This window comes from Pelecanus crispus, chromosome 9 (assembly GCF_030463565.1).
Source record: "Pelecanus crispus isolate bPelCri1 chromosome 9, bPelCri1.pri, whole genome shotgun sequence".
In the NCBI taxonomy this organism is placed as follows: domain Eukaryota; kingdom Metazoa; phylum Chordata; class Aves; order Pelecaniformes; family Pelecanidae; genus Pelecanus; species Pelecanus crispus.
In genome coordinates this window covers 32,006,964-32,019,616 of record NC_134651.1, presented here as the reverse complement: position 1 = coordinate 32,019,616, position 12,653 = coordinate 32,006,964, and the positions used below count along the sequence as shown (strand labels likewise).

Below are 12,653 nucleotides of genomic sequence, written 5' to 3'. Positions count from 1 at the left end.
TTGGCTAAATGAATATTTGTTGCGCTACATCTTTTGGTACAGGGTAGAATATACATCCAGTAAAGGAGGAAAACCTAACCTGGCACGGCGCATGTTCATCTGATTAAGTCACCTGTATGGTTAATAGAGATGGAGATAAAACTACGCCATTTTGATAACAGTTCTGCAATTAGGTTAATCTGAACATGTATGTGAACATTAAAAAGCTATTAGGGAAACCATTGTATGCTCGCATGTTAAAACTAATAGATTACTTGTTTAATAAAAGGTGCTAATGAGATCAAATGGTGAAACAAGATTTTGAGAGTTGCAAGTCTTTTTTTTTTTTTTTTTTTTGTTGTTGTTAATTCAGCAAACAGATAGCTGGGAGGAAAATAAAACCAGCTGCCAAAGCTTTGGAGACCCAGACACCTTCTTCAGGTCCAAAACAGACGTAGCAACCTTCAACTTGTATACAAGTTGAGAATAATTACTCACTTTGAACTTTGTGATGTTAATCTGATAATTTGAGAGAAAAGGTACTTGGTGCTTGTGAAGCAGAGTAGCATATTAGCCTCTAAACAGGTGGAATAGTTACAAAGTCTGGAGTAAGAGAGATTTGGTTGAAGATTTAGCTGGGCTAAGAAATGATAATGTGCCTTTCTCTTCAGTATCTGGTTTGTAGCATATGCAGTCACTGCATTAATGTTAGTTCCTGCTTTTGTCAGTTAAACTTTTCTGTTGATTTCTCTTTTTGGGATGAAGCCTGGACTGTCAGTGATCCATGTTTGTTTTGTGTTAAACAAACAAACAAACAAAACCCCCAAACCCCCCAAAACCAAACCCAAAACAAAACAGAAAAAAAAAGTTTTCCCACTGATAACTGGTTATCTCTGTTCTTTCTGAATAGTAAGATTGAATGATTGAACTTATATGGTGTGTGTTTGTTGTCTGCTTTTCTACACTCTGTCTTTGATGCAGTGCATCAAATACATGCATGAATTTCCCCGAACGGAATGTAATCCACAGCTTTTGCTGTGAGCAGTGCTCGGATGAGCTGTTAGGTTTTGTCTGTGTTGCTTGGCTGGGTCTGCAGAACATGTGCTTCCAGTGATGAGTTAAGTTGAGGTGTCATTTGAATGCTAGGAGAGATCACAGAAAATTTGTTTCGGGGTGTGCTCCTACCCCTACTTAGGTTATTTTTCTGGTTAAATTTTTCTCTAAAGGTTTCTTACAGGTGAAGAGTAATGATGAGGTTTGCATTTGCTTGGGGGGAATGCACATTTTTTACTCTATTATGTTTGTTTACATATTCTAACAAATAACAGTTCTAAAATGCAACTATTTTGACAAAGAAATCCATCATTTTCATGATCTTTCTCTCAAAGCAAAATCAATCACAGATAGCAGAGAAACCTGTTGAAGATAAGAGCTTTTCCATACTGTTTTTATCCTCATCTGAATAAACAGGCATTTGTGAACTCAGTTGATTACGTCCTCTGTCCTGTTGTTGCTTAGCATTACATGCGTGCTGCAGTAGGGTCAGATGTCATGTTTTCAAACACTGTTTACAACTGTTTTGGAAAATACAGCCTAACTTTGCAAAGTAATTAGGACACTTAATATAAAACATCCTTGTTACCTAGTTCACCGTTACGTCAGTACTAACACATAAATGCGCTAGAAGGCTCTTTGCTCTTATTACTCTATTTTCGGGAATAATACGCTGTATTAAAGAAAGCCATTATATGCTTACTCTGTATTTGAGATCCAAGTATTCTCACACACTACAAAAATTAGACACCATTAACTGCCTAAAATCCTAATTAGTTTATATGCCTCCCAAGCAATGTACAGTTAGATCTTAATACATTTCTGTAATCACTAAGCTGGGACAGGATAGACAGTGGCTGAACCAGTTCTTCTTGCAGTCTGAGTTACTGCAGTTCACCATAGCAGAGGTTCCTCATCTGCAGAAGATACTGATTTGGAGTTAATTTGTGAATGTGGCAGGTCTTGGCTTATCAAAGATTGTAGATACCACAAAAGGGAAAAATACAGTTCTTACCACCTTTCTGATTGTGGTGAACCTTAGCACTTTCAGGGGTGTGGAGCTAAGCAGAAATCATAAAAACTAAGACCTCTTGATTTCAGGGTCTTTTAAATCTTGAGTTGCTTTCACAAAATGCAATCATTTTACAAAATTTAAAAGGCACAGCAAGATATATAAAGTTAACTCAGAAGGGTGTGGTGGGTCAGGTGTTTTTTACAATTATATTGATAGAAAATATCCATCTTAGCTGATTTTGTCCAAAAACTTTACTTTCTCTCTCTCTCTCTTTCTGCCAGACAACTTGATCTTTAATTTTTGCTCCAGGGTATGCTGTTGCTTGGAACATGCAACTCTGCCAGGAGTGTTGTTGCACATTTCTCAGTGGAATGTGTGTGGCCAAATGTTTATATGATTTGTACTTGAAAATTTAACAGAAATAATTAACACATTAAAAATTTGTATAATTTGCTTTGGAATAATGCCCATTTATCCACTGTGGTGGTGTTTTCCTAAATACACAACTTTTTTTGTATTTTCTAGGCAGCCATACTGAGTATTAAGCTAAAATTACAGCCAGATCAAGATGTGGAGAAGGTGAGCCATTTCCTCTGCAGGCTTCTCTGTCATCACATCCACCTTCTGTTAAGCAGGAGATCTATCAAGGCCCTCCAAATTGTGCTGCCTTTCACTTGAGGCTTTGTTCCCAAGAAGTAACTGTTGCATTGCTGATGTACCTTTATCTAGGGAAGTGACAGAGTGTATTTTGTTAGACCACATTACTGCTTACTGGACTGTTTTTCTAGCTGCAGCCACTGTTATAAAAAATTCTAGCTATGTTCTTGACAAATGGTTATTACTATGATGGAGTTTAGTGCTTTTGCTATTTTGAAGCTTTGCTAATACTTGTATTGAAAATGTCACATCACTCTTTTAGGCAGCACTGGTTGATTAAGCAGGGGGTTTGTGACTTGCTCACCATGTCTGAGCAGCAGGGAATGGGATACCCCTCTGCCAGGTTTCAGTCTGCAATGTCATGGACCTCTTCTATGCCTTCTGTGTGCTGCAGTGCTCAGTCTGCGGAACATGGTGATCAAAGGCAGGGCACAGTGCTTTAAATGTAATTTTTTCCCCTAGATGTGTACGCCGCTACTGCTCCAAGATAAAACTAACTTGGTGGAAGATTATGTGGGAGAATATCCTGAGCTTCAGAGCAAGCTCTTACAGATCCTGGATACGTGGTGCGAACCTGGTTTTAATATCAGAGACATCACAAGGTAGAAACACTTCTTGACATTCTAAACAGCTGGGGTCAACTTGCTGTCAGAAGGCAGTATGTTCTTTGGTTGTCTATCTGAGATTGTTTCTCAGCATAATGGAGTGCAATAGATCTACTTTTCAGCTGAGAAAGGGGAAATTCTGGTGTCTGTGCCAGTCTTCTCAAACGCCTCAGCCTGTAAGACAGAGGTATCATTCCTATTGACAGATGCTCAGTTCCTGCCAGGAGAGAGGAGTGCAAAATGAAACCTGTGCAGTAGATCTTAGCAATATAACAATATCAAAGCTTCCTCCAGGAGGCTGTAGCAATCAGACTCTCGTGCTTTGCTGCAGACAAGGGTGAGTTTCAGTATCGGTTGTACAGGTTTTGCAGGAAGATAATACTGTGATGAAGTGGCAGAAAAACAAGAGATGCAAGTGGTTAACCTTCATGTGCTCATGAAATAGTCCTGTGTGTTTTAATTTATAAGTTGCCTCTCACTAGAATAGCTCTTGTCAGTCACAAAGCCAACAGTACAGTCAAACTCACAGTGTAGTTGCAGTAGTTGCAGTCGTAGCTCTGAAAAAAGACAAGCTTGCTTTCTCTTTCTTTAAAATAAGCCTCTGGACTTGCTTCAGTCATTGACTGGGAAATTTGTGTGGTTGTATTGTTGGCTTTTTGCTGTAACTCGGGAAAGGTAGAGGACTGTTATTACCAACACCTAGCAAACCCTAACATACCTACTGTTAAATATCTACACATTGGGAAACATACTTTAGGCAATTCCACAAATGTTTCTTTCTGATTTTTTTTATTTGCTTACAGACAATATCAAGGCCTGTCCAGGTACAAACCAGATAAATTTAACCGCAAAATGCTAAGCAAGCTGGTCTTCAGGCTCCTAGACCGATTTAACCTAGATCCAGGTAAGTGATATTGCAACATATTGTGGAGTTATCTCACCAATAAAGAACAGATGAAGTCAATTTGTCTTCTTCCATGTTCAGTAAGGAATCTCTGCTGTAATTTATCATGGGGAGTTTCAGGGTTTAATTAATGATATTGAAAAACAAAGCTGGTAAGTTATGGGAATTATCACTTTGTGCTGTCGAAGAATGAAGTGCTTGTGACTAATAGACTGCTTCTTCCATGATATGAAATAAATCTTGACCTCAGAATGGCTCTACGTAAACACATGATGGTCAGCTTTGAGTTATGACTCCACTCACATAAGAGGCAAGTCATTATTCATCTGGAGATCTGTTTTCTTGAGTTATGGGTCCGTCAGCTGGGAAGAGATAACCCTTGGGAAGCAGGAGCCTCACAGCCCTTTGTATTCTTTGCATAAACTAGGGTTGGTGGTAGGGAATTTTAAGGCTCTTGCAGAGGTAACACATTTTACATCACTGAATAGATCTACTTCACTACCAGTTATCTAACAAAATCTGTTTTGTTTTGCTTTGTTTGTTAGCGGGAACTATTGATCTTTTTTCTTCTCTTTGGGACCTTGTGTCAGACACCTTTAGGTGCACCGTTAGGTTTTACCCTGCAAAGCTTTCCGTCATCAGCCCAAGATATGCAATTCTCTTTTCTTGGACTGAAAAGTGCTTTCTAACCACAAATTGTGGGCTTATTACAACTGGCAGCAACACTATATTGCATATTAATCTTCACATCTTCAGACTGGTGTTCAAAAGTTAATAAGATAGTCCTTACAAACCCTTATTGGAGGATAAGTAAAAACTTAGCACATTGATGTGAAAGCTGAGACATATGGGGGGTGATTTATTTAAAATCTAAAACCTTCCCAGGAAGTAGGCTATATTGTCTTTTATGATCTTTAAAGAGAATTGAGTTGTTCCCCTTTCCTTATGAAAGATTCACCAAGGGTATGATACTAACTGTAGAGGTGAAATGATTTAACTGTTCACATGCAAAGTCCTGAGAAATTAAAAAAAAAAGTAATCTAGGAGAGGAGCGTGTAGCTTTGATCTCAGGTGCTCTCTGTGGGATGGTAGTATGCCTCAGCCTGGTGATGGTGTCCCAGATGTTGTAGCTGCCGATAATAACGGCCAAATCTTGCTGGTCTCCACAACACATTCACCAGTGAGGAAGTTCCCTGAGATAGATAGATACAGATCCCATTCCTGCCCATGCTTACAAGAGTGATTTATTCCATGCAAACTGCAGTGTCTACAGTACAGGATAAGTCACTTGCTAGAGAGGGCTGTCCACCTCTATTGATGTGACAGGGGATGTGGGCTACTAATTTAGACAAGATGCCAGATGTGGGGCAGCTAAAACCAGTGTTGGATGACTCTCATAGTCCCATATATGAAAGTAGGTGTTTATTTTTTATATCATATGTAATTCAGAGCAGGACTTCATACTTTGCTAAACTGTGGCTGTCTTAGTCTCCTTTGAAATGCTTTGGAAGGGGATGAATGCCTACAGAGGAATTTCTGCCTTAGTGCTGGTCCTGCTTGAACTGAATTGGGAAATGGTGGCAGCTGGAATAACATGGCTTTCCTTTTCTTGCCACCTCTCTTCCCTCCCTTCCTCTGAATTTCTGGCTGTTCTTTCTTCATTCTTTAGTGGAAGTAAATCTGACTGTGAGGAAAGAGCATACAAAAAGGAAGCAGGCCTAGGTAAAACATACAGTTTAAAAAACCCCCTCATTTCTCTTGTTCTGAGCAGCTCCATCAAAAGCTAGCAGTGAGGTAAAACTCACACTTCATGTCGCCTAACCTGGTTGTGGGCTTGTTCGATGCCGCAGTCTTCTGCTGCTTTCTATCTCCTCTTCACTCATGACTCCTACTTGCTGAAAGAGGCTGAGTGCAGCAGCAGAAGAGGGAAGTGGCTTTCTGTGAGAAAGGCTGGAGGAGGACAGGGTTTCTTGGTATGAGAAGGCAAACTTGTATGTGACTCAGTTCTTGCAGTTCCAAATCTACTTTCATATTTCACTACCTGAGCTCACTGTTATCCAGTCACAGTAAATTTCACTGACTGCTAAGCAAAACTTAGGTGTTGAACAGCCATTAAGATTTGAAACACTCCTTGGAACTGCCAGTCTTAAATTTCAGAGCCAGATAGGAGGTGGCCCAATATAAAAAAGATCTGAAACCTCAGGGGAAAAAAGAAGCCATCATCTTAGATTAGTCCACCTCTTCTTTTTCTGAACTGTATTCCAGTATTGCTGTTAACACACAGAACAGTGCATGGTAAGTGGAAGATTTTCTGCTGAGTCCCAAGGGAGTCCCAATAAACTGCGTGTGGATTCTATTTAATTAGCTTTATTGGGGAAGGAAGAAGTTGGGCATAAATGGTATGTAATTGAGGAAACTGAGTTTTATAGAGTCTTTTCTCACACATGGGTCAGTATGCTCTGGTTTAACGAGCCTGTAGCTTTTGCAAGCTAATTACTTAATACTCTTTGGAGACCCTGGGAGATTGACTTAGATTTACAAATGCAAGTTTCAGTCAAAACAGTTCTCAGAGATGAGGGAACAGACCCTACCTAGGTTTGAAATGCTTGAGTCTATTTTTTGTTGTGTTTTTGCACAGCCAGTATACCACAGAGTTCAGTGGTATTTTTCATTGAAAATTCATCAGGTATGAGGTGGAAATAATGACATCCTGAAAAGTATAACTGTGCTCAATATATTGGGCCGTAGTGCCTATATGACAATAAAGAGATAATAGTGGTGTTGATAGAAAAGAGATGGTAATTGAATGCACAGTTAACAGTTGTCATTGTCTTGTAGCAACGTAATAAATTAGCTGAGCACCTTAAGTTTTGAATGCTATGAACTTTTTACCGCAGTCTTTAAAAAGTTTTTTAGCATAAACTAAGAGAAACGTTTCTCTTCATTTGACCATCAGGTTATCCTTTCGGTTTAACCTTTAATTTCAGTTTGGTGTGAATCTTCCTTATTAAGCCCCAGAATTGATTTGTAAAAGCGTTATCACTCTGTTAGTTTTGGGGCAGTAGAGGGCAGACGAGGGCTGCTCAGCAGTCTGTGCATCTGCTCAGGTAAGTCACAACTGTCCTCAAACTTCATCAGGTCTGCGAGAGCTGCAAGCACGTGGAGGGCAGTCACCAGGGAGAGCTCCAGCAGGGACTCGTGGGAGTCTACGCTAGGCACTTTCAGAAGATGCTATATTGGAGAGACAGGAATGACTGTTATAACTCTACAGGAATGCCTTTGGAAGGAGGAAATTTCAAATGTTTTTACCTTTTCCTTGTTAAAACAGAACAGAAGATTATTCCTTTCCTTCACCTTTGCTTAACAAGGGTTGTTTTCCCCTACTTCCATGGTGATTTTCCTTCAGAGTTTTTTAGCTCTCGTGTTAAATACTAGCACATCTCTACATAGCACTGTGACTGAGAAGAACCTCTAGGCTTAAACATTAGAAGATAGAAGCCATCTTCTATTCATGAGGTTGCAGTGGCTGCAGAGTCAAGGTGCTGAAGGAGAAGGGGACTGAACATGCCAGCGTCCTTTCTGAGGCCCTTACCTTCTCAGCTACATTTTTGTCTACTGAAGTACAGGCAGTAGAATATGATCTGCTCTAGACCAAGACAAGCTGGCCAGCAGCTTCAAGCTTTTCATTGGAAAAGCTGATACCATCCTTGCACTTCTGAGCATGAATTCATCATATCCAGATACATGTCTAAAGAGCACATCAGAGCATTTTTTCCTTTAGGCATAGATTGAAACCCTTGTGCTATGCTCTGTGTTCTTTCTCTGGTCAGCTAGTGCTCCAGGCAGCAAAGCTAGCAGGTAGCTCAGGGGTTTGGGGGTAGTCTGGGGCTTCTGCTGTTTCACCTTCCTTTCTGAGGACCACTGACCCTAATCTGTAGTGGCACAGAGCATTTTATAAGAGACACTAATGCATCTTTGAGGCTACAACAAAAAAAGGTTTTCTTGAGTCCGGCCCTAGCCTCCACTAATTCACACTTAGGGCCTAATCTCATAATACACTGAGAGACTAATGCACAGCTTGCTTTTCATCAGATTCCCTGGCAATCCTTAGCAATACCAGGGTAAAAGCCTCTAGCATTTCAGGTACCCTGATTTTATTAAAAAAAGGCTCCTTTAGTTTGTACCCAGAGTGTGCTTTGTGTGGGACCTTCTGTTCTGCCAGGACACGCTGAAGGAGTTTCATTGTGAATGGAAGTCAAGCTCTCAGGGCAGTGTAAAGAGAGGATTGGGTCCACATCCCAGCTCAGGAGGCATCGGTTATCACCTGGGAGTGGTAGCCATGCATCACACCTAAAAATATATTGCACCATGTCCCCGGTAGACACATCTTACCAATGTTACATGAGTGAAATAAATGTGTATTGCAGGTTTCATACCCTGTGTGACAAACAGATTTCATTTTTACTTCCTCTGTGTTGCTAATAGCCATGAACTCTCTGCTAACGGCTGAGAGCAGACTGGATTTTTTGCTTCCGAGTCAGTCACAGATGTGAAATGTAGTTCAGATGAAGCACTGTTGTGCAACTGCCAGGTTAAGAGTTAACACATGCCCAAAGAGGTACTTTCATAGTACTATATCATTTGTATTCCACTAGTGCTGCACAACCCAGTCATGATCCCAAAACCCTATTGTGCAAACACTGAATAGAAGGATGGTCCCTGTTCTGAAAAGCTTAGGACGTTGTCTTTTGCTCCGACCAATAGAACATTGGTTTTGGCTCAGGAGACATGAGTTCAGACTCTTGTTCACTCAACTAGGTGTTTGACCTTGAGTAAGTTGCTCTGCCCTGAAGCACTTTGATTCTGGAAATGTAAGGTGTAGATGGTCATGAAACTGCAGGGAAAAGGTCTGGCAAAGACTCTGCAGTACCACCTGCCTCACCCTCCTGCCCCAAAGCCAAAGGAGCTCCTTCTGTTACTTCTGATATACATGGAATGTGGAACCTGAAAGACCTCCAAGGTGGAAAGTTTACCATATCCTATAGAATGTATGCCAGTTCTTCTGTAGCCTTGCCATTAGATTCTTGTTGTTTTTTTCCTCCAGAAGGCTATATGGAATTTCTCTCGCCTTTATGCCTTTTGGTAGATGCATCTCATGTTTTACTTTGGGTTTTCTGATTTTATGTGTTTGTGCTGTTCCTTTGTATGTGTGTGATCCAGTATCCACATTCTTTTAACTTCCTTCTTGTGTTTGAAATCAATAAAAGCTTCTGATTTAGCTGCTAAGTCTCTTTCTTCACTTCCAGTTTTTCCATTGCCAGCTCTTCTTAGGTCCTTGGCCCTTATAAATTATGTTCACATGAAATCTTACCTGCTAGTTCTCTGAGTTTACTGAAGTCCATTTTGTTGTTTTTATTTTGCTGTTTTTTCTTTCCTTAGAGCTTTGAACTCTTCATTTCATTGTGTCTCTTACCAATTTACCTTTCATCCTTACATTTTTGATTAGTCTTTCTCTGTTTTTTGTAATAAAATGTAGAAAACTGGATTCAAACTCAGTTTCTTTGCTCCATCAGTATAGAAAATGTCACTAGTGCCTTCAAAAATGTTCCAGTCTATCTGTGTTCCTCTCTCCTACTTTCTGCACAGATAGCTGGGCACTTAAAATCCCTCAGTTCTGCCAAGTCCTGTGCTTTGCATATTTCCTCTAGAAGCTCAAAGAAAAAAACGTTCAATGGATCTTTTTTGTGACCTAGAGCAGTCACGCTCTTTCTTTCTGAAGTCCTTGAAATCTTTAAGTTAGGTGGTGATATTATTAATTTTTATGTTGATCTTAACTTCTTTAAAGAGTGGTGATTTCCATGAGCTGATGATCTGGAGGAAAGATCACCATATTTACTGGGATAATATCCTGTGGGATAATTGCAATAATTTCCTCAGGTCCTTTGAGGGCAAGGATATGTTGTCACACTGTGGAAGATTAACTTAAAAATAACAGCTTTAAACATTTCTATTTGAGATGGAAAAGTTCAAGTTATGAAGTGATGCTTCAAGAGACACTGAGAAGCTGCAGTCACCAGTGGTACATCAATTCATATCCCTCTGATTCCAGGGTCTGGTCTTCAGAGATCTTTCTTCATTCTCTCAGTTTTTAATCCTCGAGCATGCCATGTGTAGGGCATGGAGAGTGCTAAGCTCTGAGACCCTTTGAGTCCGTAACACTAGTTTCTCCTGGTGTACACTGATCCAAGGGAGGCTGCAAAGAATTTTCACTTTACTGTTTTCTGTTACCATTTCTGATTGCTGGTCCTGCTCCTTCCTACTACCAGTAAGATGGTTTTAGCCACTGAAACCCTAATGAAGTCTTTGGTTAAATCTTTCCCTGTACATGCATACCAGCATATAGCAAGAACTGACAGATACATATGCTAATCCTAGTTAATGTATTTTATCTTCTGCGTTTATCTCTCTTTGCACTGGATTTCAAAACAAGGTGCTATGTGAAGATCTTGTTTTTTGCAGTTGTAACAAGGCATATCTAATGAAGATGACAGTAATAAAAATAATAACAAGAACTGTTGCTTGCTAGCTCAGCAAAACAATAGTCACCTTCCTCTTTGTATGGATATGGAGTCTCTTTCATGGATATATATTTTATCGGATAAACTTTAACCACAAGTTTACATCCTGAGTAACATGTTCAAAACTGCTTCAATGAATTAACAGCACAGGTTCCAATTAAATCAAAAAGAATGGAGCCTCTAGAGACTGGAGGTGGTGCCTGCATGAGGATGCTACCTAATTAAAGGTGTGAAGTCATTGACTGCGAATCATACTGAACCAGCAAGTGGATCTTATCGTTCAAGGGTGGTAGAACCAGAGATATCAGAACCAAGAATTAGCATTGCTAATCATGGTTGAAAGTGTAAATAACAGTTTATAGTTTAGATAAGCTGACAATGTGTATGCCTGTCTGTCATCGTTCCAAGTGTGATGGCATCCTGCCTTCCACATAGCAAGTTTGAAATAGGGGAAGGAAAAATGTAATGTCTATACAGTAAAATTTCAAGGAAGTTCAGCTATGTCTTATGTACTTAAATGTCTTTTTCCTTCTTTTAGCTCTCTGCCCTAATGTCATAAATCAGCGGCACTTGAGAACTCTGAATTACCTCTTTTACAAGAGATTTGTTGAGGTACGTTTCTGTATTGTGTGGCATGGGTGTGAATGACGCTTTTTGTTTATTTTGCATTTTGAATAATATAATTGATATGATTGAAATGTATTGATAGTATATGAGCAAGTTTTTGTTGTGATTATTATTGTATAGAAATGCATTGGATCTGCCATTGGACCTGTTTTTTATGTAAGTGAATAGTTTCTGTGTCCATTCATATTCTAATGACTGGGAGTCATGATTGCTCAGAGCTGGATGCTTGTTCACCTCAACATCCTCAGCGGTGTTCTGAGACACGTGTAGGTAGGTCAGGGTATGCTCTCCAGATGTTCAGTTTCTCTTAGCCATCTCAAATAAGCAGGAGCATACTGACTAAAGAGTTTTTTGGTGGTTTTGGTTTTTCGGGGTTTTGTGTGGGGTTTTTTTTAAGACCACTAAGTTTTAGGCATTCCACATTGCTGGGTTCTTTGTAGGCACTTTGCTTTGGTAGTTGTGGCCTGGCTGTGATAGCTATGGCCCAAACCTGGCACAGAAGCTTTTTTGTGCTAACAGCATTGTTACTGCCGAGCAAAATGGTAGTACTTTCAGCTCCTGCACCACTCTTTGAACTACCTTTACTTTTGTCCAGCCTCCAAATTCTCTTCCCAAATACACTGGTACTTGTCCTGGCACTGAGTGCTTGTAGAAATAAGAAGATGCCATTAATTCTTTCTAAGGAGCAGGTTTCTAGGAGGCAGCTTGGAGGTTGGCTGGCTGCAGCATTACTTGACTACGGTTTCTCCTCCCCTCTCATGAGCGTACTGAGCCAAGTCACTGCCCTTTGGATGCTCTTGAGCACACTGCATTGGGGAGCACATTTCTCTTCTTCTTAACAGGGCAGTTTTGGTGCTTCTCTTGGTGGTCAGACATCATTATCCTGTGCCTGGAGATAGATTGTAATAGCTGAGAGTAAGCTTTTGTTCTGCCTCTTCTGGAAAAAACAGCTTGCACTTGTTGTATCCAGGTGTATCAATTGGACTGTGAAGGGCAAGGACCACAAGAGACTGAATATCATAGCAAAATGCTTTCATTGCTTGAATTTTGAATTATCAAGCTGTATTTGCCAAACATGGAGTGGTGTTTCATCTGCAGTTCATAGAAGACTTTCTCCTTTTTTAACAGTTTTAACAGAGCCCAACAGGTTGTTCAGATGTTCCTACAGTACTATTGATCCAGTCTTCAGAGAGCCAATTTTCAGGAAATGAGACACCTCCTCCAGAAGTGCCTGT

At 40.1% G+C, this 12,653-nt stretch overlaps 1 protein-coding gene across 1 annotated transcript in view; it reads left to right on the top strand.

The window, feature by feature from the left end:
- EXD3 (exonuclease 3'-5' domain containing 3) overlaps positions 1 to 12,653 on the top strand; it is a 292,624-nt gene that overhangs the window by 108,919 nt on the left and 171,052 nt on the right. The window contains 4 exon segments of the mRNA XM_075716908.1: positions 2,573 to 2,626; positions 3,167 to 3,306; positions 4,113 to 4,213; positions 11,330 to 11,403. Coding sequence (XP_075573023.1) covers positions 2,573 to 2,626; positions 3,167 to 3,306; positions 4,113 to 4,213; positions 11,330 to 11,403 — 369 coding nt within the window.